This window comes from Ovis canadensis, chromosome 3, assembly GCF_042477335.2.
Source record: "Ovis canadensis isolate MfBH-ARS-UI-01 breed Bighorn chromosome 3, ARS-UI_OviCan_v2, whole genome shotgun sequence".
Lineage (NCBI taxonomy): Eukaryota > Metazoa > Chordata > Mammalia > Artiodactyla > Bovidae > Ovis > Ovis canadensis.
In genome coordinates, this window is record NC_091247.1 from 174,047,680 (window position 1) to 174,075,135 (window position 27,456).

At 40.1% G+C, this 27,456-nt stretch overlaps 2 protein-coding genes across 7 annotated transcripts in view; one reads left to right on the plus strand and one right to left on the minus strand.

Annotated features, from left to right (window-relative positions):
* IKBIP (IKBKB interacting protein) overlaps positions 1 to 10,758 on the minus strand; it is a 29,243-nt gene extending 18,485 nt beyond the window's left edge. For 2 of the 3 annotated variants that reach the window (XR_011256029.1, XM_069585130.1), the window contains exons 1-2: positions 10,199 to 10,753; positions 3,338 to 3,455 (exon numbers count right to left, since the gene is read on the minus strand). Coding sequence is in view for 2 of the 3 variants with exons in the window: in XM_069585130.1 (XP_069441231.1) it covers positions 3,338 to 3,455; positions 10,199 to 10,374 (294 nt within the window). In the remaining variant the exon portion in view is untranslated. Of the gene's footprint in view, positions 1 to 3,337; positions 3,456 to 10,198 lie in introns of all 3 variants that reach the window. The other variant, XM_069585131.1, reaches the window with a different exon arrangement.
* Positions 10,549 to 27,456, plus strand: part of APAF1 (apoptotic peptidase activating factor 1) — an 81,856-nt gene continuing 64,948 nt past the window's right edge. For 3 of the 4 annotated variants that reach the window (XR_011256028.1, XM_069585116.1, XM_069585118.1), the window contains exons 1-5: positions 10,549 to 11,279; positions 14,526 to 14,704; positions 14,839 to 15,028; positions 15,665 to 15,862; positions 25,806 to 25,989. Coding sequence is in view for 3 of the 4 variants with exons in the window: in XM_069585116.1 (XP_069441217.1) it covers positions 14,567 to 14,704; positions 14,839 to 15,028; positions 15,665 to 15,862; positions 25,806 to 25,989 (710 nt within the window). In the remaining variant the exon portion in view is untranslated. Of the gene's footprint in view, positions 11,280 to 11,431; positions 11,632 to 14,525; positions 14,705 to 14,838; positions 15,029 to 15,664; positions 15,863 to 25,805; positions 25,990 to 27,456 lie in introns of all 4 variants that reach the window. The other variant, XM_069585117.1, reaches the window with a different exon arrangement.

Consider the following 27,456-nt stretch of genomic DNA (forward strand, 5'->3'; position numbering starts at 1 on the left):
CAAGTGTTGTCTTGGAACCTATTGTACATTACATTTAAGAATAAACTTTTGTAAAAATATATATATATTTTTATTGTACACTTGTAGACATAATGCAAGTTACTTTAAAAAGCAGTTCTGAGAAATACTTGTACATTGGTAACAGTATTATGTTTAGTTATCTTATTAGCAGCACTTTGAAGAGACAAGCTTATCTTCATCCAAGGTAATTTCTTGTTTGGGCTTCCCAGGTAGAGTTAGTGGTAAAGAACCCTGCCTGCCAGTGCAGAAGACATAAGAGACACTGTTTCAATCCATGTGTTGGGAAGTTCACACAGAGGAGGACATGGCAACCCACTCCAGTATTCTTGCCTGGAGAATCCCATGGACAGGGGAACCTGGCTGGCTATATAGTCAATAGAGTCACAAAGAGTTGGACATGACTGAAGCGACTTTGTACACATGCAAGATAATCTCCTATTTAGGCTGTTCACCAGAGTTTCACTATAACCCAGAGGCAGTATAACCCAGGAGACTCCAAGGACAAGATCAACTTCTCAGGATAATAAAGGTCTCAAGATTTAATCTGCAATTAATGAGTGACTGGTGCTCACACCAGTCATGTCTGACTCTTTGCAACCCTATGAACTGCAGCCCACCAGGCTCCTCTGTCCATGTGATTTTCCTGGCAAGAATACTGGAGTGGGTTGCTACATTTCCTGTATCACAGGCAGATTCCTTACCGCTGAGCCACCAGGGAAGTCCTGGAACACAATAGTTAGCATTTATGGGCTGTGAATATATTTTAATAGTTTTTCATTTTTTAAAAAAAGTTAAATTCTTAAATTTATTACTGCTTGAAAGTTTTCAAAGAGTTTGCATATATATTGTATCTCATTTGATTTTAATAAAAGTTTTGCTACTCTCCTTTAACAAGTGATGAAATGGAGGCCAAGAGAAGTTAAAATGATTTTTCCCAGGTCACACAGTTTTGTGAGAGCCCATGTCTAGCTGTTTTCCCTCCTACTGTATGAAGCTGGCCTTTAAGGGCCTGCTCTGTAAAGAGGCAGCTATTGTTAAATTACTCCTAGGGCAGATTGGGAGAGAAAGAGCTTTGTGAAGATGGAATATTTCTTGAATCCTAGGGTGATAATGGCACTCCACTCTAGTACTCTTCCTGGAAAATCCCATGGATTGAGGAGCCTGGTGGGCTACAGTCCATGGGGTCGCTAAGAGTTGGACACGACTGAGTGACTTCACTTTCACTTTTCACTTTCATACATTGGAGAAGGAAATGGCAACCCACTCCAGTATTCTTGCCTGGAGAATCCCAGGGACTGGGGAGCCTGGTGGGCTGCCATCTATGGGGTCGCACAGAGTCGGACAGGACTGAAGCGACTTAGCAGCAGCAGCAGGATGATATTTTAAATATCTGCTTCAAAAGCATTTATTTATTTACTTTCAATTGAAGTATAGTTGATTTACAATTTTCTATTAGTTTCACGTGTACAACATAGTGATTCAATATTTTTATTTTTTATTTATTTTCAATATTTTTATAGATTATACTTCATTTGAAGTTATTACAAACTAATGGCTATATTTCCCTGTGCTATAAAATATATTCTTGTTGCTTGCAAAATCTTTTTAATTGCTGCCAAATTTTTTCATTTAAAAAGGAAATCTTTGGGACTTCTCTGGCAGTTAGGAGTCTGAGCTTCCACTGCAGGGAGCAAGGGTTCAATCCTTGGTCAGAAATGAAGATCCTACATGCTGTGTGACATGGCTGAAAAAAAAGGAAATCTTTCTTCAATAGCATTTAAGTACATGAAGTCTCTATTTCTTGGAATTTTTCTATCATGTTTGCTCTGATTAGAGGGCCCTAGATAACTATTTTGGAGAAGGCAATGGCACCCCACTCCAGTACTCTTGCCTGGAAAATCCCATGGACGGAGGAGCCTCGTGGGCTGCAGTCCATGGGGTCACTAAGAGTCCGACATGACTGAGCGACTTCACTTTCACTTTTCACTTTCGTGCATTGGAGAAGGAAATGGCAACCCACTCCAGTGTTCTTGCCTGGAGAATCCCAGGGACTGGGGAGCCTGGTGGGCTGCCTAGTCTATGAGGTTGCACAGAGTCAGACACGACTGAAGTGACTTAGCAGCAGCAGTAACAGCAGATAACTATAATCAGATTTCATCTTGAGCTCTAGGTCAAAATAGAAACTCTTGCAACACCTTTCCAGAGGCCCCTAAACTCATGCTCCATGCAATTCACTGGCATGTGTGAGGGATAATTTTCATTCACGATCCTTTTCTTCTGGGGGGTTTCAGGCTCATTCTGCACATCAGGCGTCAGGAACTTAGGCCATCTATTTAATTTCTATTTTGCAACCTCCTTGTGTACCCTGGTGCCAAACACAAGTCCTTTTTTACGTTATGACAGGAGTAAAGGTTTAGTGAATGAATAAATGAAAAAAACAAGCCATATTTCCCAATGATAGCTTGGTCCCTGGTAGCCAGATAAGGCCCAGCTGATGCCTTACTGGTTGCACCTGACCCTCTTTTGAGACAACTAGGTAGTAAAAAGTTTATCTGTCTCACATTTCTAAAAATCACAGTAATAATGCATTTACATTTACAGCTTGAAGAACTACAACATAGATTTGGATTTTAATTTTCATGTGGTTATAAGCAATATTTATTTTAGGTTTGTTGTTGTTTAGTCACTAAGTTGTGTCCGACTCTTTTGTGACCTCATGAACTGTAGCCCGCCAAGCTCCTCTGTCCATGACATCTCCCAGGCAAGAATACTGGAGTGGGTTGCCATTTCCTACTCCATGGAACCTTCCTGACCCAGAGATAGAACCCGCATCTCCTGAATTGCAGGCAGACTCTTTACCATCTGAACCACTGGGGAATCCCCTTCTTTTAGGTTAGTCATTCTTATATGCATATGAATATGTATATACTTGCCAAGTAGAAATAAAACACAAACCGGTGGATCTTTGCCCAACAAGAGCTACTCCTATTCTAAGTTTATACCTAAAAATCAATTATATTTTCGGTGCCCTAGACACTTCATATTTAAATAGAAAGTTGAGGTCACATCAATATAAGAAGATTGGTCCTTTTAAACAATAACAGTTGTTATATATTAAGAAAAGTCTTGTCCTTTCAAAATGTAATCTAAGGTTAGCTTAAACTGAAGGGAGAATGTGAACAAGCAGGAAAAACAGCAATGGTTAAAGTACTAATGGTCTAAAAGGCAGGAGAAAATAATTTATGAATGGGGTAGAAGGGGGGCAATGGGGAAGAAAAATGGTAAAATCTCTCCAAATATGTCAATTAATAATTACCTTTTCTGAAATTAAACTGATTTTACTTTGAAGTCCTTGGAATTCACTGGTTTCCATCTTCAGTAACTGGTATTGGTTTTCCACCTTTGCAAACTTTTCTGACTGCTGAAATACAAACCTAGAAAAGGTGAAAAACAGGTAATTACTTTCTAATTCATACCCACTAACGTCTGAATGTTAAAGCAGTATTTTTGCCCACTTCTGGTATTGCTACTGCTACTGCTAAGAAACTTCAGTCGTGTCTGACTGTGTGACCCCATAGACGGCAGCCCACCAGGCTCCCCTGTCCCTGGGCTTCTCCAGGCAAGAACACTGGAGTGGGTTGCCATTTCCTTCTCCAATGCATGAAAGTGAAAAGTGAAAGTGAAGTTGCTCAGTCTTATCTGACTCTTATCGACCCCATGGACTGCAGTCTACCAGGCTCCTCCAAGGACAACATAAATTCTGGTGTAGATAGTTTATTTCAACAAACATGAGTTTATTTCAGCAAACATTGGGAGAGCTTGATGTGTAGTTGGGTACTGGTTTAATTGTACATTCAAATAAGAGTGAAACACTGCCTTTCTTCAAGTTTACAGCTCAGTAAGTGAGATGAGGTAACATCTATAATAGAAATTACATGCAAGAAACATTTGGAAGAAAGAAATAATGAATTATTTAGAGTGAGATATGTGATCTCTACTATTTTTTCAAGGAGATATTTGAGTAATATCTAGAAAATAAGTGTTTTACACTGAGATGTAGGAGAAGCAAAATTATCTAAGATAAAAAAGCATTTTAAAATAAAACTATACAAGAAAAAAAAGCAGTGGAGTGGAAGAGAGAGGTGATGATTATTAGAAGTCAAAATATATCAGGGGTCAAAACTGAAAACAGAAATCATTGTCCATGTGACAATACAACACATGGGCTTTTCAAGGTGTATAGTATGTACAGTTGATTATACCCTAAATTATGAGCTGCAAGTGTCCTTTAGATGCCAATCTAAAATTGGAATGTATTCTCCATCTGGTAAAAAGTAAAAGCACAAAAAAATTATCCCAATCTTAAAAACAATAAATAATCTTTTGTTTGTAAGGGCTTGAAATGACCAGGCACAAAAGGAATGTTTTGGATCTAGCACCATTTTGGTTAAGTTATTTTGACTCAATTCTTTGGGCCCAGAAAAAGTAGTAGCTGAAATTCTTTGTGTATTTATTGTTATCAAATCACCAACTCACCAGACTGAGTCTGAGCAAGCTCCAGGAGTTGGGGATGGATGGGGAAACCTGGCATGCTACAGTCCATGGGGTTGCAGAGTCGGGCACAACTCTGAACTGAACTGAGTCATCAAAAAGCAGTGGCACAGGGAACTCTTTAGTGATCCAGTAGTTAGGACTCAGCACTTTTCTGCCGAGAGCCCCTGGTTGGGGAAGTAAGATCTCAAAAGTGGCAAACCCTGTGGTGTGGCAAAATAAAAAAGCAGTGGAGCAAAACCATAGGAACCGGCAGTGAAGTGACAGTCACTCAGTCATGTCCAACTCCTTGTGACCCAGGCCAGAATACTGGAGTGAGTAGCTGTTCCTTTCTCCAGGGAATCTTCCCAACCCAGGGATCGAACCCAGGTGTCCCACATTGCACGCAGATTCTTTACCAGGTGAGCCCCAAGTGAAACCCAATAGGTTTCACTTATTGGGTGAAACTTCAGTTCCCTCCAATAGGAGGGAGTTCCCAATAGGAACTGGAGGAGTGACTTAATCAGAGTATTCGGGTCGGTGGTTCAAAAGCTTCACTGCATATCGGAGACAACTGGCAGATTTAAAAATGTGTAATGTCTAGGTCCTACCACAGAAATTCGGACTTAGTTGATTTGGGATGTGACTTAGACATTATACATTTTCAAACCTCCCAGCCAAGCTGAGAATGACTAATTGACACTATTGTAAAAACAGTGGAAGACAGAGCGAAAGACAAACATTTAAAGGTTCCAAAACTCAATGGAGAGGTGAAAGACTTCTGACTTTTGTGAGTCAAACTCATAGTCATCATTAGGCTGTTACTTAAAACTGTACAAAACTAAAATGGATTTTTTGTGTTTTTAAACAAATGTTTACAGTGTTGGATGAAATAAATTTCTTTTGATAACGGCAAATATTTATCCTATGAGATAAGTGATTTAAGTAAGCAAGCCCAGGTTGCATAATTAGTACAGATTGACTTCTCCTGTGTGTTAATATGAACTTTTAAACAAAACTTCTAGTTGTTAGAAAACACTATTATCCTAATTTCAAAGAAAGATGTGTAGAAAACTCTTTTCTGATTGGCTATTTCATTGTTGGCATTTAAGAGACCAGTAGACAGAGGGGAAGAACAAAGATCGCTCTAAAGAAAAGCCTAATTTCAGGAATTGGTTTTATCATCCATTACTCCACAGTGTTAACTCATGGATTTGCTCTATAGATCAATATGTTCATTTAGAATAAAATCATTTATAGAGGGAAATTTTTGTGAAGGTTGATCCATTAAAGTTCATTACAGGACTTCTCATTTTATTTAATCTTTTTAATATTATCTCTGCACGTCTCAAAATCTCAAATACTAAGCAAAAACTTGAAAACTGTATTATATGAATGATCATTTCTGATGATAATTTGCAGGGTTTTTTTTCATAGTTAGCTTCTCACCAAAATGGAAAAAAATTCACCATTTCTACATATGAATAATGCATATAAGAAAAAACAGGCATAAAGTTTATTTAGTGTGTAATGAAAATAATCAACAGTGGTCTGTATGATGCTGAGTTAAAATACATTTCTTTTTTGGCCACATCCCATGGCATGAGGGATCTTAGTTCCCCAACCAGGGATGAACCTGAGCCCCCTACAGTGGAAGCTCAAAGCCCTAACCACTGGACCACCAGGGAATTCCCGGTTTATTTTTCACTTAGAAGTGCCAGACACGGTTCTAAGAGCTTCGTAAATATTAACTCATTTAACATTAAGGAAGAGGATGATTTTCTAGAAGCCAAAAGTGTACACTGAGAGAAGGTGGTTTCAATTCTGAAACAGTAATTTTTGAAACTGGCATCTGGATAAGTGCCCAAGGTGCTTTGTTTCATTTTAGGGATTTTTAAATAGGAGCAGTTCAAAACCTCCTTATTCCCATCTTCCTTCCCTTAGATAAGACAACAGTTAGGGTCTGCTAAGGGATAGGAGAAGAAAGAAAATTATTATAAACAATTCTGGGCTAGGGATTTCTATTTCTAGAATCTTGGCCTGTTTGCGGATTAATACTAAAGGTGGACATACTAAAGGACATACTAAAGGAATACTAAAGGATTCAACATATTGGTTGAATGTGAAGCTGGGCAACTTTGGCACTGCTATTCGCTAGCTGTACAACCACCTTAGGCAAGTTATTTAACTTACCTTTGCTAGTTTCCGCATCTGTAAAGTGGGGATTAGGGTGTTGTAGAGATTAAATAGGTTTGTATTTATAAAGTTCTTACATTTCCTGGAACATAAAACATCAACTATTCTAAGTACCTTGACTTTTTCTTTTGAATTACTTTGTGTACCTGCGTTTCCCATCTTCAGATAAGCCAAGAGTGGTAAAATAGATCAGGGCTCTCTTCTACTTACTCTTGATATCATTACAAGCTCCAGGTCTGTTTGAATCAGCCTTGGGTTTACAGCCAACAAAGGATGGAATGAATGGATGAGATCCACTAAAAGGAAAAGAAGCACTCTCTTACCCTGTGTTTTGAGGCCTCATTTCATTATCATAGTTAAAAGATTTTAAAGGTATGGATATAGAGGAAAAGGCCCTAGATGAACTAGTTACCTTAGTGTAAGCCTTAACAAAGAGAATCTTTCTGACTCCTTCATAATCCATTGCAGTTTACAGAGGTCTCATATAGATTCAGGGCCCTCAGGAATAAACCATGCATTTCCTTGTGTTGGTAGACAGCTAATTGAGGATATATATATATACAGGATTTTCTCTGGCTCTGTTTCAATTAGTAATAAGAAAGAGGCAACCCACAAGAAGCTATTATCATGAACCCTCTGCAAGCAAGGGAGTTCCAGGGCGACTTCTAGGGTCAGTACCCATTTAGCCATGTTTCATACCACAACTTCATTTTTAACATAATACTGAACGTTCAGGAAAACAATGACCATATTCCATTAAAAAAAAAATCAAGACAATTAAAGGATACCTCTTTTAAACTCTACTAATGACAACAAAAGCTGAAAAAATGGAGTTAGCAAAGATTTTGCTGCATAAATGATTTAAAAAGTTGTATTAGTTGATAGAGGAAAAAAAATTCCTGAATTATCTGATTGCTGAAAGAGCTTTTGACTTTTGATATATAATTATTACAAATGCTATGGCAAACTTTTATAAAAGCAATTAGAGAATCTATTTAAATTTCCAGAAGGAACCTAAAATTTTACAATGGAACTTCTAGTTGACTAAATTTGTGTGTAATAAGATAAGCTTTTAAGACTTTGTGTCTTAAAAAAAAAAAAGACTTTGTGTCTTGTTTAGTAACTTCATAACCTTTAAAAACTTTTTGAAAGCATAATGTCTTCAATACTCTTATCTGGAAAATTTCCGTAAAGAATTTATAAATGAGGTATGCAAACCCAACACTCAGGCCCTACAGTCCTGAGCAACTCTTACCTCTATCTTATTGTTAAGTTGACATGATTATCAGCACTTCATTTAACTGTGAAATGTTTAAGTTTAAGTACCACTATTTTATTATGCATTGTCTCTGTTTATTTTCCAAACAAGGATCCAAAGACTAAAAGTTTGAAGATCCTGAAATAGTGATGCCTTGAAATCCTCCTCGGACAGTGCCAAGGGTTCAAATCTCTGCCCTTAGACTCACTCCTAAGCTGTATTTAGGCACACATATTCAATTTTGTATTTAAATAACTAGGACAGTGTCAGTACAGTAAGCATTTTCAATACAACGATCTTTAGGTGCTAATCCTAGTGTTAAAAATGCCAGTGGCTTAGTTATAATTCCAGTGTGCTTTTTAGTATTTTCGGATTCTAAATATTTTTAGAAAATTCTTCTTGTCTTAATAATTTGTTATTCCCAAATTTATCACAAATAGCTATTTGCTATCGTGACTGAATTTATACTTCAACTCTTGTGGCAAAAGATTTCACCAGAGCAATAACAATTATTGAATTTTCCCATTTTAGAAATAATGTTTGAGCATTGTTTTATTATGTTGCAGACACAGTTCAAATAAAATCTTCCTACTTGAATATAATTGTTTGTTTCTTATTGTAGGCACTAACAGTAAATTCCTGAGCTGAAGTGTCTGCTTTTCAACAGCTTTTTCCTTTATAGATTCCTATTAGTGAGCCTTCCCAGGATAGTAACTAAATTATTGAAAAGCTGAACATTTTCTGAAGTAATTTATCTCATATGAATATGAATTTCTGGATAGTTAATAAGAATTAATGAATGCAGTAACTAAAACCAGTTGTATTAGGTTCCAGAAAGAAGCAACCTATATATTTTAGCCTACTAAGTTCTAGTTCTGAACAACTTTGCCAGCAGTTTTTGATTTACCCAAAGAAACTCATGCATTTTAAGACATAAAACCAGTTTATTTAAAATAGTAAATTCTGTACATTTAAGATCAAAATATTCAATAAACTATATTAGTAAGATAACAATTTATCTCTTTGAAGAGAATATTTAATAATCAACATTTCACTTTATTGTATTAGTAACATTTTATTGACTTCGACTCAGGATGAGTGATTAGTATACTTCAAAATTTACTCGCATCAAAAATAATCTAGACGAAAGGACATCTGGGGTCCCTTCTAGAATCCAATTACTCTTGAATATGAGTAACTTCTAAATACTTCAAAAATCGGTGAAAAATGGAGGGAAACTCTAAAGCATCAGTCTCGTTATTAAAGTGAAAGAGGTTAATCCTAAAGGATATGGTTGAGGAAAATAAGTTGGTTGTAAGGTTATTTCTTAATATTCATTTTTCCTATGACATCAATATATCGCTATTTGCTTGGTTTAAAAACTATACATATGTACTTTTAGGTGAACACAATTTCTATACTTTTGTAGCTTTCCAATACTAAAATTCAGTCCGTAACTTAGGAATAGACTTTGAACACATGCACATTGATTCAAATATGAGCACTCTTCCAAAATTTGATATCAAGAACGTTGGTTCTTTAAGATCATAATGAACTTTTTCCTTTTCAAGTTGTAAACGTTGCCACAAGGCATTGATGGGGTGGAGCAAATTTGTCCCAAATGCACAGTGGACAGGAAGTAACGTGCTATAAAAACGGGAACGCTTCAGTCGTGAAAAATGCGCTTAATGAAGTTTGGCCGAGTGTACGTTTCTTAATAGTCAAAGTGAAGTGAAAGTGTTAGTCACTCAGTTGTGTCCGACTCTTAGGGACCCCACGGACTGTAGCCCACCAGGTTCCTCTGTCCATGGGATTCTCCAGGCAAGAATACTGGAGTGGGTTGCCATTCCTTTCTCCAGGGGATCTTTCCAACCCAGGTCTCCTGCACAACTGGCAGATTCTTTACCATCTGAACCACCAGGGAAGCCTCTTAATGGCTGCCTCATTCTCAAATATTAGCCTCAACTCCAGTTGGGCGATCAGGCACGCAGGCAGTACAAGAAATGAGCGAAAGGGAAAATAAAAGCTGCGCCGTCCCTTCTTTGGGGTTGATGTAGAGAAACAGAAGCGGCAAGTTTGGGAGCTGGAGGTCAGCAGGATGCCGAGCAGTGCGGGGCTGGGGCAGAGGCGGGAGCCCAAGGAGAGGGCAAGCACGGGAGGCCAGACACGGCCCAGCGGCCTCAGACCACTTACCAGGCCAGGCCCAAGCACGTCCCCAGCGACAGCAGGCTCACGCCGGTCCGGGGGTCGGCCCAGCCCCTGCCTCCACCACCCCGAGCCTCCGGACTCTTCCCGCCCTCGCTCCGCTTCCCAGGCTCCGCCGGAGCTCCCTTCGTCCCCGACTTCTTCCGGCTCTTCACCTCGGACATGTCTGGAGGTCCCCAGGACAAATGGAGGGACGCCTCTACAACCTTGGGTAGCGGGACGTGGCCGCCTCAGCCTCTGTGAGAAGGCTCGGCGCTGACCGCGCCCCCTTTTAGACTTGGCACCGCCCAGAGCCAGCCCCCTTTCCCTCCCTCCCCGCCATCAACTAGCTGCTCCACAGCCTCTCCCAGCCACCCGCTTTAGAGTCCGGGTAGGAGACATCCCTACGTCGCCCAAACCTCTGCTTTAGGAATGCAAGCCCGAGGATACCGTGGCTCCCGGGCGCGTACTGGCCGTCAGGACGCCAGGGGGCGGGGCGGGGAGGGGCGAGGCAGGCCGCGCGCGCCACGTCAAGCGCGCCGCCGCCTGGGCCCTCCCTTCTATGGAGTGCGGAGCGCCAGAGGGGCCTAGCCGCGCGCCCGCAGAGGGTGGGGCGGAGGCGCTTTCTCGTGCGCGCGCGGGCACAAGATGGGGTGGAGCGCGCGCGGCGGCGGCCTTCTCGTGAATTTCCGGGTGTGTTTATTTGCATGCCCGGGGCCGCGACGTTCCAGCTGGGCCGGCAGGCGGGTTTTGAGTGCTCTGCGGTCCTGAGGCGGAGAGGCTGCCTTTATTTCTGTGCGGAAGGAGTATGGGAGCCGGCCGTGAGGAGCCTGAGCGGTCAGCGACCCGCGAGGACTTGAAGTAGCCGCAGCGGCGGAGTCCAGAGTGGCGCCAGGCTCCCGCCCGGCTGCAAGTGCAGCCTGAGGGAAGGAGCCACAGCCCTAGTGACCCTCCTTCCTTTGTGTCTGGGTTGGAGTGATCACCTCGGCGCCGCGGGACTGCGACGGTCGCCTGTGGGGGTGACGCCCCCTTCTCCTCGGGTCGGAGGTTCGCGGGGGGTCTCCAGGTACCCCTTGCTGCGGACGCTCAGGTGAGACATCGGTGAGGCCCCGACCTACCCCGGCCTGTGTCCCTAGCCGGGCATTTTTGTCTGGAAGCCCTGTTGCCTCTGCACCAGCTTGACTTCCCAGTGAGACCCTTGTGCGAAGGTTTGACTAAGTTTGCGTCTCGCTTTCCTTTCAGAATTGGGTTCTCCGGAGTAGTTCAGTAGCCAGTTTAAGGGACTTAGAATTCTCGTTCAAGGGATATTTGTTAATCACTCTAATACTGTACCAGGAAGAGAAATGTCTAAAAAGGAACTGGTCAACTGTTACGGTTTTCCTGGATGAAACTGAGCTTTATATTTCACGACTCCTGACTTCACGTTGATGTGGTTACAAAAGGTGGGACGCTGATGAGAGTTTGTTCATAATGTTTCAATGGGGACAGAGTTTAGGAAAACAACAACATATGAAACTTAATTAGTTTTGAGTTTTCTTTAGTTTTAATTTCTTTAGTTTTAATAGGGTAGGTAAAGTTGAAAATTAGTTATAAGTGTTCAGTGTCTTTTGCCTTAGCTATTGGAGCTAACCTAAAAAGTTTATTTCTGTTTTTGTCAAACCAACTTTTATTACTGTAAAATTAAGGGACACTTTATGTTTGAGATATCCTCCGTCCATGGGATTTTCCAGGCAAGAGTACTGGAGTGGGGTGCCTTCTCCGAGTTAAATACTGCTGCTAAGTCGCTTCAGTCGTGTCCGACCCCTGCGACCCCATAGACGGCCTCCCACCAGGCACCCCAGTCCCTGGTATTCTCCAGGCAAGAACACTGGAGTGGGTTGCCATTTCCTTCTCCAATAAAAACATTATTAACACTTAAAAATTACCGTAGCCCTGGTCCTAACCATAGCTTTTTCTTTTATCAAGCAATTTCATGTCAGTACTGGGAATTTTGTGAATTGACAATAATGGGGAAATGCTTTACTTACCTTTGTATGCAGCTGACACATGTGGTCTTACTTTTTAATCAAACTTGAAGCTTAATCATTATTACTCCTCTTCTGTGTGCTTGAAATTACTTGTGCTTATCTCTCTGCATTCAGTGCATCACATTATAGTTATCTGTATTTTCCTCTTCTACCAGCTAGTGAATTCCTTCATGGGTATGATTTAATTTCTGTAGATTCAGGGCCCTACACAGGAGGGACTCAAATATTTATTGACTAAATAAATTAATAAGCACATTTAGACACACACTGTAATACATTAGTAGATTCTCTTTAAAAACTTGCAAACATTGTGATCTGGGGTTTATACTCATTGAAAAATTTTCATCATATTTGAAATAAAGTTGGTAGGAACTTAGAGTATTATACTATGAAGAGTATTATTCTGTTTTTATGTCCTCCTAATCTAAGAAATGACATCAGAGGATATTTTCTGTTGCTTTGTCATACTTAGCAGCTCAGCTGAAACTGGTGGAGTAAGCCCATGAGAAATGTGTGAAGGCATACCAGCTGACGTCCATCTTAACTGAGAACTAATACTCAATACTGAAAATGCTCTATTTAGTTTTATGATGGCAAAGAAATCAAGTTTGTAATTAGTAGGACTTCAGTATGATCATTGTTTATAAAGTCTTAAAGGAAGTTTTATAATTGTACAAATGATAATGAGTATTGAAAAAAATTAAGATAGTATAGAAAAGAACAGAAAAGAAAGGGGAAAAAGTCCCTAAATCTTGATTCTTGGAAGTAACCCAAACATTTTGTTGAACAGACTTCTAAACATCTCCGTACGTATTTAGATGAGACCGACACATATTTTGTGCTACACATGGGATCATATTTAAAATTTTTTCAGTGATGTGTCATGAGCACCTTTCCATGTCAGTACATGGAAGTGTCTTATTTTAAATGGCTGTATAATAGTCCATTGTATATACATACTCTAATTTTTTAAATCCATACTCAGAATAATGGGCATTTAGGTTGTTTTAATCTTTTTAATCTTATCTAAACACTCTTTTAACTCTTTGTGGATATCTTTTGCATACATATATGACTATCTCTTTGAGGTAAACTCCTAGAAGTGGGATTTCTGGTTTAAAGAGAATACTTACTTTAAATACATCGTACATGGCCTTCCAGAAAAGTTGCATCCACTTTGTACTCCCCTCAGGTACTTTTTTTTTAAAACTTTTTATTTTGTGTTGGAGTGAAACAGTGTCAGACTTTATTTTGGGGGCCCCCAAAATCACTGCAGATGGTGACTGCAGCCATGAAATTAAAAGATGCTTACTCCTTGGAAGGAAAGTCGACCAACCTAGATAGCATATTCAAAAGCAGAGACATTACTTTGCCGACTAAGGTCCGTCTAGTCAAGGCTATGGTTTTTCTGTTAGTCATGTATGGATGTGAGAGTTGGACTGTGAAGAAGGCTGAGCACCGAAGAATTGATGCTTTTGAACTATGGTGTTGGAGAAGACTCTTGAGAGTCCCTTGGACTGCAAGGAGATCCAACCAGTCCATTCTGAAGGAGATCAGCCCTGGGATTTCTTTGGAAGGAAGGATGCTAAAGCTGAAGCTCCAATCCTTTGGCCACCTCATGTGAAGAGTTGACTCACTGGAAAAGACTCTGATGCTGGGAGGGATTAGGGGCAGGAGGAGAAGGGGATGACCGAGGATGAGATGGCTGGATGGCATCACTGACTCGATGGATGTGAGTCTGAGTGAACTGCGGGAGCTGGTGATGGACAGGGAGGCCTGGCGTGCTGGGATTCATGGGGTCGCAAAGAGTCGGACACAACTGAGCAACTGAACTGAATTGATAGCTAATAAACCAACCCATTCTAGTATTCTCGCCTGGAGGAGTCCGTGGGCAGAGGAGCCTGGTGGGCTTGAGTCCATGGGGTGGCAAAGAGTCAGACAGGACTGAAGCCACTTAGCACACAGACACATAGTTAATTAACAATGTTGAGATAGTTTCAGGTGGACAGCTAAGGGGCTCAGCTACACATATAACATTGAGCAGAGTTCCCTGTGCTATACAATAGGTCCTTGTTGGTTATCTGTTTTAAATATAGCACTGTGTACATGTCTATCCCAAATTCCCTATCTCTCCTCAGGTATCTTAAAAGAATACTAATTTCCTCACATTTTTGAAAGCATTGGATTTTGTTTATTTAAAAAAAATTTTGCAGAAATAAGATCCTTTTTTATATTTTTCAATACCAGTGAGGTTATACCTCTTTTCCTATCTTTATTTGCCTGATAAGAATTTGATGTTTTGCCTATAGCTCATGGTTGACAGCTCAGAGAAAGAAAAAATTGAGGGAAGATGGATGCAAAAGCTCGAAATTGTTTGCTTCAACATCGAGAAGCCTTGGAAAGGGACATCAAAACATCCTACATTATGGATCACATGATTAGTAATGGAGTTTTAACAGTGTCAGAGGAGGAAAAAGTGAAAAATGAGGTAAAGCCCTCTGAAGCAGTCTGTACTTTCTTAAAAATTTTTAGAATTTATTTCAAAATTTGTACTGGTGCCCACTAATTTATGTTGCAAATATATTCTTTATAGTATACTGAATTACTTTTTTTTTTTTTTAGCCCACCCAACGGCAACGAGCAGCTATGCTAATTAAAATGATACTTAAAAAAGATAATCATTCCTATATATCATTCTACAATGCTCTACTTCATGAAGGTTACAAAGATCTTGCTGCCCTGCTGCATGGTGGCATTCCTGTCGTCTCTTCTTCCGATGGCAAAGATTCAGTTAGTGGAATAACTTCATATGGTTTGTATCCGTGATGCCTTCTATCACAGTGGCTATGTGGCTGAAGTTTTGTTTTATTATAGATGGTGTCTGCTGGAGAGACTTATCAGTTCAGTGAAACGTGCAAAAATTATAGTCTTGTTTTCCAATTCAGATATTTTTATTTGTGTCCATATTACTTTCTCATTTCCTTACCCAGTGAACTATCTACTGCTGAGATAATAATATACCTTAATTTTTAGAGATAATAAGATAATTTATAAGCCTTTAAATTTTTCTCCAGTTGTGTGTTTACCAAGTTCGAGCATAGGAAAGAGCAAATCTTTAGAAATCTATGTTCTTGAAAGCAGTTCCATATGCCTTCTTTTACTCTCTCTCCTCAATCTTTAGTATGAGAAAAAGATTGGAGAGTTAGAGAGGGAGAGGATGAGTAAGGGCAGATATAAATGGAGATTTTCCTTGCTCTGTAGTCATCTTGAAGGGTGTATCTTTTGTTCTGAGAAATCAGAAAGTTAAAGTTAATATGCTAGCCATGTTTTCTTCTGTTGGAAATTCTGGCGGAGATCTCAGCCAGAGATCTCTTTGGTTTTTATGGAATTACTTGAGTAACCATTTCAAAGTTCTCTTCATTCATGCTTGTTTTGTTTTGGATTTCAGTAAGGACAGTCCTGTGTGAAGGTGGAGTACCACAGAGGCCCGTTGTTTTTGTTACTAGGAAGAAGCTAGTGAATGCAATTCAGCAGAAGCTCTCCAAACTGAATGGTGAACCGGGATGGGTCACCATATATGGAATGGCAGGTTGTGGGAAATCTGTATTAGCTGCAGAAGCTGTTCGAGATCATTCTTTCCTAGAAGGTAAGTTTTGATTACCATTGCTGGCTAAGAAGATATTGTTTAGGTGTTGCATTAGCTTCCTATTGCTGACATAACAAATTACAAAGCTTCTGGTGACTTAAAACAACACAGATATTACCGTTGTAGTTCTGGAGGTCAGAAGATCAAATAGCTCTTACTGGGCTAAAATGAAAGTGTCAGCAGTGCTTAACTCGTTTTGGAGGCTCAGGGAGAATCCTTTCCCTTCCATTTCCCTCCTTCTAGAGGTGCCCTGCATTCCTTAACTCACAGTCCTTTTTCTTATTTTCAAAGCTGGGAGTACATAACATCTTCAGATCTTTCTCTCTCCTCTGATCTTTGCTTCTGTCATCACATCTGCTCTGACCTTCTTGCCTCCCTCTTACAAGGGCCCTTGTGATTATATTGGGCCAAATGGATAATCCAGGATAATGTCATCTCAAAATCCTTAATTTAAGTGCACTTGCAAAGTCTCTCTTTGCTGTATAAGGGGCCATATATACAAATTCTGTGGAATAGGTTGTGGACATCATGTGGAAGGGAGGGGCAGTTTTCTACCTACCACAGGGGATTAAATTTGAATTTAATTTTCTACCTCACCTGTCACAATGAGGCTTGACTACCCAGGCCAGTAAGTTCATGTGTTATCATTTGGCACTCATTAACCCTGGAATTCGGAGAAGGCAATGGCACCCCACTCCACTACTCTTGCCTGGAAAATCTAATGGATGAAGGAGCCTGGTGGGTTACAGTCCATGGGGTCACACAGAGTCGGACAACTGAGCAACTTCACTTTCACTTTTCACTTTCATGTACTGGAGAAGGAAATGGCAACCCACTCCAGTGTTCTTGCCTGGAGAATCCCAGGGACGGGGGAGCCTGGTGGGCTGCCGTCTGTGGGGTCGCACACAGTCGGAGACGACTGAAGTGACTTAGCAGCAGCAGCAGAAGCAATCCTGGAATGAAACTAGTTCCCTTGTATCTTCATTCAAATTTTTAAAATTTATTTGGCTGTGTAGGGTCTTAGTTGCATCATGTAGTATGTTTCATTGTGGTGCATGGACTCTAGTTGTGGTGCTCAGACTCAGTAGTTGTGTTTCTCAGATTTAGTAGTTGTGGTTCATGGGCTTAGTTTCTCCTTGGCATGTGGGATCTTAGTTCCTCGACCAGAGATTGAACCTGAGTCCTCTGCCTAGCAAGGTGGATTCTAAACCATTGGACCACCAGGAAAGTCCTTCCCGTTGACTGCCCCCCATCTTAATAATTGAGGGAATTTTATGGTTGAAAAATTGTCTTGAAAGGTTGTCCAGCTTATATCGCTGCCTTTCAACAGTACTGTACTAACATAGCTTCCTGGCAGTCCAGTGTTCTTGCAGAGTGCTGTAGGGAAGATTGTTGGAAACGCAGTTCCGTTAATGACTTCCCGGGGTGATTCTTTCTTATATTTGGCATCCTGAATCATTAATATGAATTTCCTTTCTGCAGTTAATTCTATCATTTATTTACCTTTAAAAATAAAAATCTTTAGTAACTTATCTTATGTGTAACTCCAAGAAAAAAAAAATTGGAAGTTGACTGTAGCAACCAATGAATTTTTCCAGGCAGGCTTTGTAGATTCGTTAGATATCTGGCAACTGATTTTCCTTGCTTCAGATATTCATGTAGTCAGTAAGTGTTTGAGACTCTGTTACGGATTTTGGCACTGTTTTGGGCAAAATCCAGAAAGAAAGCATAGCCTATGCATCTAAGAAATTTACTTACAGTCTGGTAGGAGAGGAAGAGAGGTTAACTATGATAGATGTGATAAACTGAACATTAGAAACGAGTATAACGTACCTACAAAGTTAAAGGAAGGACACTTTCCATCGGGGAGGAGATGAGCAGGCCAGGATGAGATGGCATTTTAGCTGGAGCTTGAAGAATAGAAACAAGTTTGGCAGGTGAACTCAGCAAGGATGGGAGAGTGGAGAAGGTGGGAAGGGAGTTGGGTAGTTACCAGACTGAGGAAGGTCAGACTGTGCTGCAGAGGGCTTAGGACATGTGGCAGGTGCACTGCTGACCCGGATGAGTCCCGGAGGTTCTCAGGGTATTCCCTAGCAGGAATTTCATATAGCGTCCTCAGTCTTTGGTTGCCTCCAGCCATTAGTGAGTTATGGGGAATTTAAAAAGATAGTTCCCGACTTCTAGTGGTTAATATATTCATTGTTGTTGTTTACAATATGTAATCACCAGTTAAAATAGTTTGTGAGGAGGACTTCCCTGGTGGCCCAGTAGTTAAGAAACCATCTGCCAGTGCAGGTGATGCAAGTTTGATGCCTGGTCCGGGAAGATTCCACATGCCGAGGAGTATCTAAGCCTGTGTGCCGTGGGACCTGTGCTCTGCAAAGAGAGAAGCCACCACGGTAGAGGCCTACACACCACGCCTAGAGAGTAGCCCCTGCCCACTGCAGCTAGACAAAGCCTGAGAGAAGACCCAGGGCAGCAGAAAAAAAAAAGCAAAGAACGTTTATGATGAGATGACACAATGAGTGGCGTAAATGGTAAGCACCTGAGAGTTTTAGAAAGTTGGAGGCTGGGGCACAGCTTTTGTACACACCTGGTTTTAATTTATATGTCACAGCCTTTGTTAATGGTGTTGATCGTACTCTTGTCAGAAATATGCCTGATTCCTAAACCCTGGATCATACTCTTGTCAGAAATATGCCTGATTCCTAAACCCTGGTTGTTTTGTTTTCATAGAGAAGTTTTAGGTGACTTAGAGCTATGCAAATCTCAGGGCCAAGGATTTATTTATTCACTTTTTTTTAACCTCTCCTGCAAAGTTGATCACCAAGGATATTTCAGGATAAAATTGGTTTAAATTTGTTTAGTGTGAAGTAATGGTTTTTGTTTCAATATAATCATAAATTTCCTTTAAAATATACCAATTTTTAGGATTAAAAGTGCTCTTTAGTGCTATTTAAATCACTCAATATTATTGGGGTGAATTTTTAATTTTAGGGGTTAAAATTGACCAACAACCTATGGAATTAATCACCTAAGAATCATATTATATAAAAGGTAGTCTTGGAATAGATTTTAACCACTTTGTTTTGAGAAAAGATCAGGGCTACTGGCAATTTTCTAGTGTATAATGAGCTTAATTTGTATTCCTAATAAGCGTTAGTGAGATCTCAAGTACAGAGGGATGAGTAAATCATATTCTTTAATTTACAGCTTATTTTCATATTAAGTCTATCCGAGTTTCTTAGTGTGTACATTTCCTTAAAAGAAAAAGTCCCATTCTCATTTCCCTTTCCCTCCTGTAAAGGAAAACGCACTCCTCCTTTGTGTCTCCTCTATGCAACTACAACACTACTTCATTTCTGACACTAGATATATCAGTTTTCCACATATCCAGCAATTCTTCAATACCTGCTGAGAGTCCTATGGTTTAATTCATTTCTGATGCTACCTACCGGAGATAATATCAGATCACACCAGCCTGCCCCCACTCCAACCCTTTCAGATGACAGTTGCCAGTCCAGGTTGTTACCTGTGCTTCTGAACTATACCTACTAGATTACTGGTTTATTAGACAAGCATAAGGGGCTTCCCAGGTGGCGCTAGTGGTAAAGAAGCCTCCTGCCAATGCAGGAGATATAAGAGATGCAGGTTTGATCTCTGGGTTGGGAAGGTCCCCTGGAGGAGGGCACAGCAATTCCCTCCAGTGTTCTTGCCTGGAGAATCCCATGTACAGAGGAGCCTGGTGGACTGCAGTCCATAAGGTTGCAAAGAGTCAGATGTGACTGGTGGGATTTAACACACACATGCATACAAGCATAAAACTCTGGAACAGCCTTACGGAAGAGAAGTGTCGGGCATGATGTATGGGAAAGGCTGTGGAGTCCCTGTGCCCCATGTGGATGCATCACTCTCTGTGTTCTCCCCGTGTTCACCAACCCACATCCTCTGAATCCTACACTTTTGGTTTTTTATGGAGTTTCCAGTTACATAGGTGTAGTTGATTAAATCATTTGTGATTGAATGCAATCTCTAACCACTTCCTTCTCCCCAGAGGTCTGAAGGTGGGACTGAAAGTTCTATTACTAATCAAGTGTTTGATTCCCCTGGCAAGGTTCCCCTAAATCCCTAGGTATTCAGAGACTTCCCAGAAATTACTTTATTAACATAAACTCAGGTATAGTTGAAAGGGGCTTATCATATGAACATAAGACACCATTTCACTTTTATACTCTGGAACAGTTTCAAGAACTGGGAATAAAACTGTTAAAAGATGCACCTAAGGCTCTCACATGGGAATTTACAAGGGATTTAGAGCTATGTGCTAGGAATAGTGACAAAGATCAAATATATATATATTTAATCATAGAATCATACCTCCCCATAGGTGATCATTCTGATGTATTTAATATATGTGTGCATGTGTGTGCTAAGTCACTTTAGTCATTTCTGACTCTATTAGACCCTCTGGACTGTAATCATCAGGCTTCTCTGTCCATGGGATTCTCCAGGTGAGAAAACTGGAGTGGGTTGCCGTGTCCTCCTCCAGGGGATCTTCCTGACCCAGGGATTGAACCCACATGTCTTATGTCTCCTGCATTGGCAGGCAGGTTCTTTACCACTAGCACCACCTGAGAAGCCTACGTAGTCTATATTCTTTGTAAATATACAGGGTATATAAATACCAGATTTGATTGCCCTCCTATCTGCATTCCTATCAGTAACATGTGATTACTATGTCCTCATTTCCTAGTAATATTAGGTTATCTTCCATCTTTGAGATTATTGACAAGCTAGCAGATGTGAAATGATATCTTAGTTTATATTTCTGTGATAACTTGAGCTTGACCATTTCTTTATGAGTGTTTTAGCTTTTTGAGTTTCCTTGTTATGAAGTTTATTGATACCATTTGTGATATCAATGATACCACATCTTGATACCACATTTTTTCCCATCTTGTTGCTTTTAAGGAGTTTCTTGAATACTATAGATAGTAGGACTTACTGGTTTTAGACTTGGTAAATACTTTCTCCTTATATCATCTGTATTAACTTTGTCCTAGATGTCCTTGATAGAAATCTTTAATTCTGATGTTTTTTCCATCTTGTTGCTTTTAAGGAGTTTCTTGAATACTGTAGATGGTAGGACTTACTGGTTTTAGACTCTGTAAATACTTTCTCCTTATATCATCTGTATTAACTTTGTCCTAGATGTCCTTGATAGAAATCTTTAATTCTGGTGTAGTCAGATTAGTCAACTTTTTTTGCCTTCTAATTTGTGCTTCCTGAATTTTAAGTAGTCCTATTATCCAGTATTATTATTATTATCCAGTACTCAGGTATGGATGTGAGAGTTGGATCATAAAGAAGGCTGAGCACCAAAGAATTGATGCTTTCTAATTGTGGTGCTGGAGAAGACTCTTTAGAGTTCCTTGGACAGCAAGGAGATCAAACCAGTCAATCCTAAAGGAAATCAGCCCTGAATATTCATTGGAAGATCTGATGCTGAAGCTCCAATACTTTGGTCGACAGACTTGAAGAGCTGACTTATTGGAAAAGACCCTGACTCTGGGAAAGATTGAGGGCAGGAGGAGAAGGGGGTAACAGAAGTTGGGATGGTTAGATAGCATCACCAACTCAATGGACATGAGTCTGAACAAACTCCAGGTGATAGTGAAGGACAGGGAAGCCTGACATGGGGTCCATGGGGTCACAAAGAGTCGGACACAACTTAGCGACTGACAGCAAGAGTCCTATTATAGTCTTACCATTCATATTTAGCTCTTTAATCTGAAGTCTGCTTTTGCATATCCACTAGTTCAAGAGTAGATACTTCCCTAAAGGTAAAGTTGGACATGACTGAAAGACAACAACAACAAAGATAAATTTTTATCTCTGGAGTTTATGTCTGTTCTAAAATATAGGAATATTAGATTTGCCATTGTTATAAAACCTTATTTTTTCTTTTGAAAGTGCAGGTAACTGTATGGGTTACAAATTTCATTAAAACTGGTTTCTATAGAAACTATTACCTTAGGGTGGTGTTCGGTATAAATTGACGAACACTGTTAAGTTCTTAACTCTTTTTGTCTATATATTTTTAAGAAACCCAGTTTCCTTTTGAAAGTTCAGCCATTTAATTTGACGAATTAAAAATTAAAAGAGTTGATGAATTTTTCCACCATTTACATGATTGTATTTCGGTGCTGAGTTTCTAAGGACATGAAAGTTTTCTTTAGAGGCTGGCTGTCTGTTTCCTTCCTTCCCAGGCCTTCCCTGATGCTATTAGATTATTAATTGCTACCTCAATAAACCTCTTGTGAGATTAGGATGGGTTAATTTTCTCTGAATAAAGGCAATTTTTTTTTTTGCTTAAATTTCTCTTGAGTGAATTATAGGTACAAGCCTCATTCAAGGCTAAATTGCTCCCTCTTGTGCCCACAGTCAAGATGTTTGGATTCTTTCTGAAATGTGAAATTTATGCTCCCATTGATAAGTTTGCAGATCAGTTGGTCTTTTGGTCTTTTATTTTTTGCCCTGACCACACCATGAAGCATTCAGGATCCTAGTTCTCTGACCAGGCATCAAACCTGTGCCTTGGAGAAGGAAATGGCACCCCACTCCAATACTCTTGCCTGGAAAATCCCTTGGATGGAGGAGCCTGGTAGGCTACAGTCCATGGGGTTGCAAAGAGTCAGACATGACTGAGCGACTTCGCTTTCACTTTCCTGCAACGAAAGCAGAGAGTCTTAACCACTGGACCAGCAGGGAAGAGTCCTGTTTGTCTTTCTCTCCAAGCAATAATTTACTATTTTTCTTGCATGTTAGTAATGCCCTAATTTACTTCTACGGTTAGGAGAGAGACCTTTGATGTAGATAGTAGGTATTTTGGAGAAGGCATTGGGAACCCACTCCAGTATTCTTGCCTGGAGAATCCCAGGGACGGCAGAACCTGGTGGGCTGCCATCTGTGGGGTCGCACAGAGTCAAACACGACTGAATCGACTTAGTAGCAGCAGGTATTTAAATTTAAATCTGCAGAGTTCACTAGCCAGTTGTGTCTGGCTCCTTTCTTTACCTTGTCTTGAACCCTAGGATGAGTTTGAAAAACCTTGAGTAGAAAGCACAAATTAAAGAAAAACCCCTTAGGAGCAGCATGTAGTTTAAAACTGTTTTAAATAGTACAGTAGTAGTATTTTCATTTAAAATGAAGTAAAATTTCTTTTCACTTGTCCTTCTTTCCTTTCTCCTAAATTCTTCACCAGAGGTAGTCATGGTTAACAGTTTAGAGTGAGTTTTTCCAAACTTTTTTTTCCTGTGCATTTACACACATGTACATACACAGAAGAGCTGGACACAACTGAGTGACTGAACACTGTCACCAACACAGAACACAGCTGTAGCACTAAGCAAAGCCCCAGGGATTTACTGTTTCATAACTGTTGACTTTAACAAGCCTAGAGAACTTCAGTAAGCTTTCAGGAGGAAAGAGTAAGACTTATTGGGATTTCCCTGGCAGTTCAGTTGTTAAGAATCCACCTTCCAGTGGGGTTCAATCCCTGGTTGGGGAACTAAGATCACACATGTCTCGAAGCAACTAACCCTGTGTGCTGCAACTACTGAGCCCTCATGATCTAGAGCCCATGCTCTGCAACAAGGGAAGCCACCCAATGAGAAGGCTGCACACCGCAACCAGAGAGTAGCCCCCAGTGGCCTGCATGCAGCAACGAAGACCCAGCGCTGCCAAAATAAAAAACAAAGTGTGGGATTTGTTGTTTACCTTCATCTAAGACATAGGCACTGGTAATCAAACCATGCCTAACAGCCCTGCCTTACCTCAATTACGTAGAGTTCTTTCTTCTGGTTATTTGTCGTCTTTTAGATTCTCATGTAGTTACTACCCATTTCATTGCCAAATTCTGATCTAGGTCCTTTCCTCTCATTCCCAAGCCTCTGCTGTGCCTTCTAGACTTTGTCCTCTGTGGTCAGGAAACTCCTCTATATCATCAACCCTTCTTAGACCTCCTTGTCATATGTGAAATGGGGCCAGTTTTCCTGAGGATACCTCCTTCTCTGTAGCCTTTTTCAGTGGTGTGGTAACCCTTTTCCCTTTCTATTTCGTGTATTTCAGCACCAAGAAATGGGTGGATGCTTTTTTTGCTCTTTGTTGCCTCATCTGGGCCTTTAATACTCCTTTCTCCAGCTAAATTTTTTGTCCTTTGAAGTTCATTTTTCTAATCTTTCCCGGTTATGTTATAGCACTCTGATTGACTGATAATTGGAGTTCTTAGTTATAAATTTTATAAGTCCTCCTTCTGCTGGCGATCTTAGTGATTTGATATCTATGTGGATGAGTCATCCAAAACCTTGACCTCTCAGTTCCTTGACTTGTGTATCTACAGTGACCATTTTCTTCACTCCCCCCTTCAGCCATATAATTTACTGATCACAGGTTGGATCCTGGCCTTTGGCATTACCAGAAATGATACCACTTTTGAAATCTTGACTATAAAATTCTATTCCACCCTGCCTACCTCCATCTATTCTATTTTTCAAGTTCACTACAGTTTTCTGAGTCTTATCCATTAATAGCATAATATCCTTAGTGTTTGTCCCATCAGCCCCCTCTCAGCCTTGGGCCTAGATTTTTATTGCCTATTATTCAGTTGCTCCTCAGTACATACTCTAGTTCTCTCCTTATCTTGAATGAAAGCTGATGCCTTCTCTGTGCTCCCTGTTGCTTCATCCAGACTTTATTTCCGTCTTCTTTGCAGAAGAAAATCACCTGACTGAACTTCAGTTTAAATTCATGATCATACTTTGGCAATTTTACTTAGTTTGTTTAGTAAATGTGTAATCATTGTATTGGGCTTCCTTGGTGGCTCAGTGGTAAAGAATCCACCTGCCAGTGCAGGAGACATGGGTTCGGTCCCTGAGTTGGGACGATCCTCTGGAGAAGGAAATGGCAACCCACTCCAGTGTTCTTGCCTGGGAAATCCAATGGACAGTGGAGCCTGGCGGCCTTTGGCCCATAGGGTTGCACAGAGTCAGACGTAGCGACTTGGCACACGTGGCTTGATTAACAAAAATGATGACGATGTTAGTTGACAGTACCAGTAATAATAATGTCTGTTCTTATTATAATGCTTACTAGTTCAAAGCTTAATTATATGAAAGGTGGTCTCATCCATATCACTAATAATCCTGTCATAACCTTTTAACATAGCCAAATCACATATATATTAATTTCTTATAGTAACTGAAATAGGCAGGGGTAAACAGTCTTATTCTAGTATTGTATATGAAATTGAAGTTAGTGATTTGCTAATGGTATCATAGCTAGTAAGCAGTAGAGCCAGACTTGAGCCTAACTTCTTACTTGAAGTCTCTATATGAGAACCATAATGAACTAGTCATGTGTTCCCAGGAACCACATCAGTGGTTCTCAGTCAGAGGTGATTTTTTCCCCCCTCAGGGGATATGTGACAAACTTCGGAGACATTTTTGATTGACATAACTGGGGGGAGAAAGTGCTGCTGGCATCTAGTGGATAGAGGCCAGGGAGGCTGATAAACATCCTGTAGTGCTCAAGACAGTTCCCTCACAACAAAGAATTATCTGGCCCAAAATGTCCAGAGTGCTTCTGTTGAGAAACTGTTACACAGTAATCATTGAGGACACAGGACAAAGATTTGAAATTTTGTTGATATGTAGCAGATTAACACCATACTTAAGATTATTCACATCTTCAACTTTTCTTAGATTTGGACTCTGAAGCTCAATAATAGTCCTACAAACAAAATATAAACTCTGAATCAAGAGAAGTTTGAACATGTGATGAAATCGAAGATTGGAACAAATCTTTACTGCTGCTTATCAGTAAAATCTTTCAAAGGGGGACTCCTGTTTAAAGACCTTAAATTTATTTTCCTTTTCCTCACCAGATTGTTTCCCAGGGGGTGTGCATTGGGTGTCAGTTGGGAAACAGGACAAATCTGGGCTTCTGATGAAGCTACAGAACCTTTGCGCACGATTGGATCAGGATGAAAGCTTCTCCCAGAGGCTTCCACTTAATATTGAAGAGGCTAAAGACCGTCTCCGAGTTCTGATGCTGCGCAAACATCCAAGGTACAGATGGTTGTATTCAGTTGATGTGTGAAGTCCCAGTGAGACTTAACTACTGACATCTGGAGAACATCGTAACCTTTTCTTGCGCTTGGGTAGAAGACTGAAAAAGAATCATTGCTTTTCTGCTCTTTCTCTTGTATTTAAAAAAAAGAAGTGGTTGCCGCTGGCGTTTGCATGATACCTGCCATGTTCTCTCTTGTGTACCATTGTAGGCTCTTAAGAAATATTTCCTAAGTAGGTGGTCTTTATTAGAAAAATGCAAACATTTTACCTTGAAACCATTATTTCTAATAGATTAACATAGAACAAAGGGCAGAATAAATGTAGGCAACTTGTGAAAGACAGAGTCAGGAAAGATTTTTATTTAATGGGATCCTTCTGTTGTGTTATTTCAGTTTTTGGGTATACATGTAACTCTTCTACTTCCCTACACTTTAATAGTTTCTTTTATTTTGATACTTTCTTAAATAAATGCCATTATAATTATGTGCCAGGAAGTATTACCAGCTATTCCATAATTTTCATTAACCAGAGGGAGACAGAAGCTTAGTTGTTGCCTTTCTTAAGAGTTAAAGGATTTAGTCAACAATTTGGTTTCTGTGATCTAGCAGCCCTTCTTTCATTTGTTCATTTAACCAACAGTGAGTGTTGTGCCAGGTTCTGGGTCAAGTGCTACAAGTACAAAGGTGAATAAAGCATTCCTTGTGAGTGTAACGTTGAATTAGGTGAGAATTAGGTAATGGCTCTGAATATTTTTATTGCCCTGATGCAGCTAGTGATGCTATATGCTTTCATGTGTAACCGGCTGGAGTACAGCAGTGATTCCCAAATTGGTAAGAGGTTTCATATCAGGATATTGGGGAAGGGGAATAATTTTTGGAAAAAAACCTCCTAGTGATTATGATCGTACTCACTACAGAGAGCAGACTCCCCTCTCTCTGGTTTCTTTACTACATAACTCCATTATCTTGCCCTTGCCTTGATAGTCACTAGTATCTATTTTCATGGAGAAGTAGGATTGAGACCACTAATCACTTTCTCTTTTCTTGCTCAGTAACTTCTCCTTAGTCTTTCTTTCTTTCTCTGCAAAAATAAAAATGATTTGTTTAGGAAATTACTCTAACCACTCTCAGATATATCAGACCATGTTATATAAAGGTAGTCCTTTTGTTACTCAGCATCATTTTGGTTTATGCTTTTGTAATTTTCCAACCTGTGTATATTCCTAGAGTCTTTTTTTGTAGTGTATAGAAGTAGTGTGCCAGCCAGATAAAAACGCTAGTGTATAATTATGCTGTCAGGTTTTAGTTGTATTTTTTCTCTATTTGTTCTGGTGAGTATAAAAGAGTTTTTGGAGGGACCAGTTAGGAATTAGCACAGAGGTTCTTTGTCATTATGCATAAACAAATTGATTTCTTGGATGGAAAACAAAGCCCAAGTGAAAAATAGTATTTGCTGATGCATTCT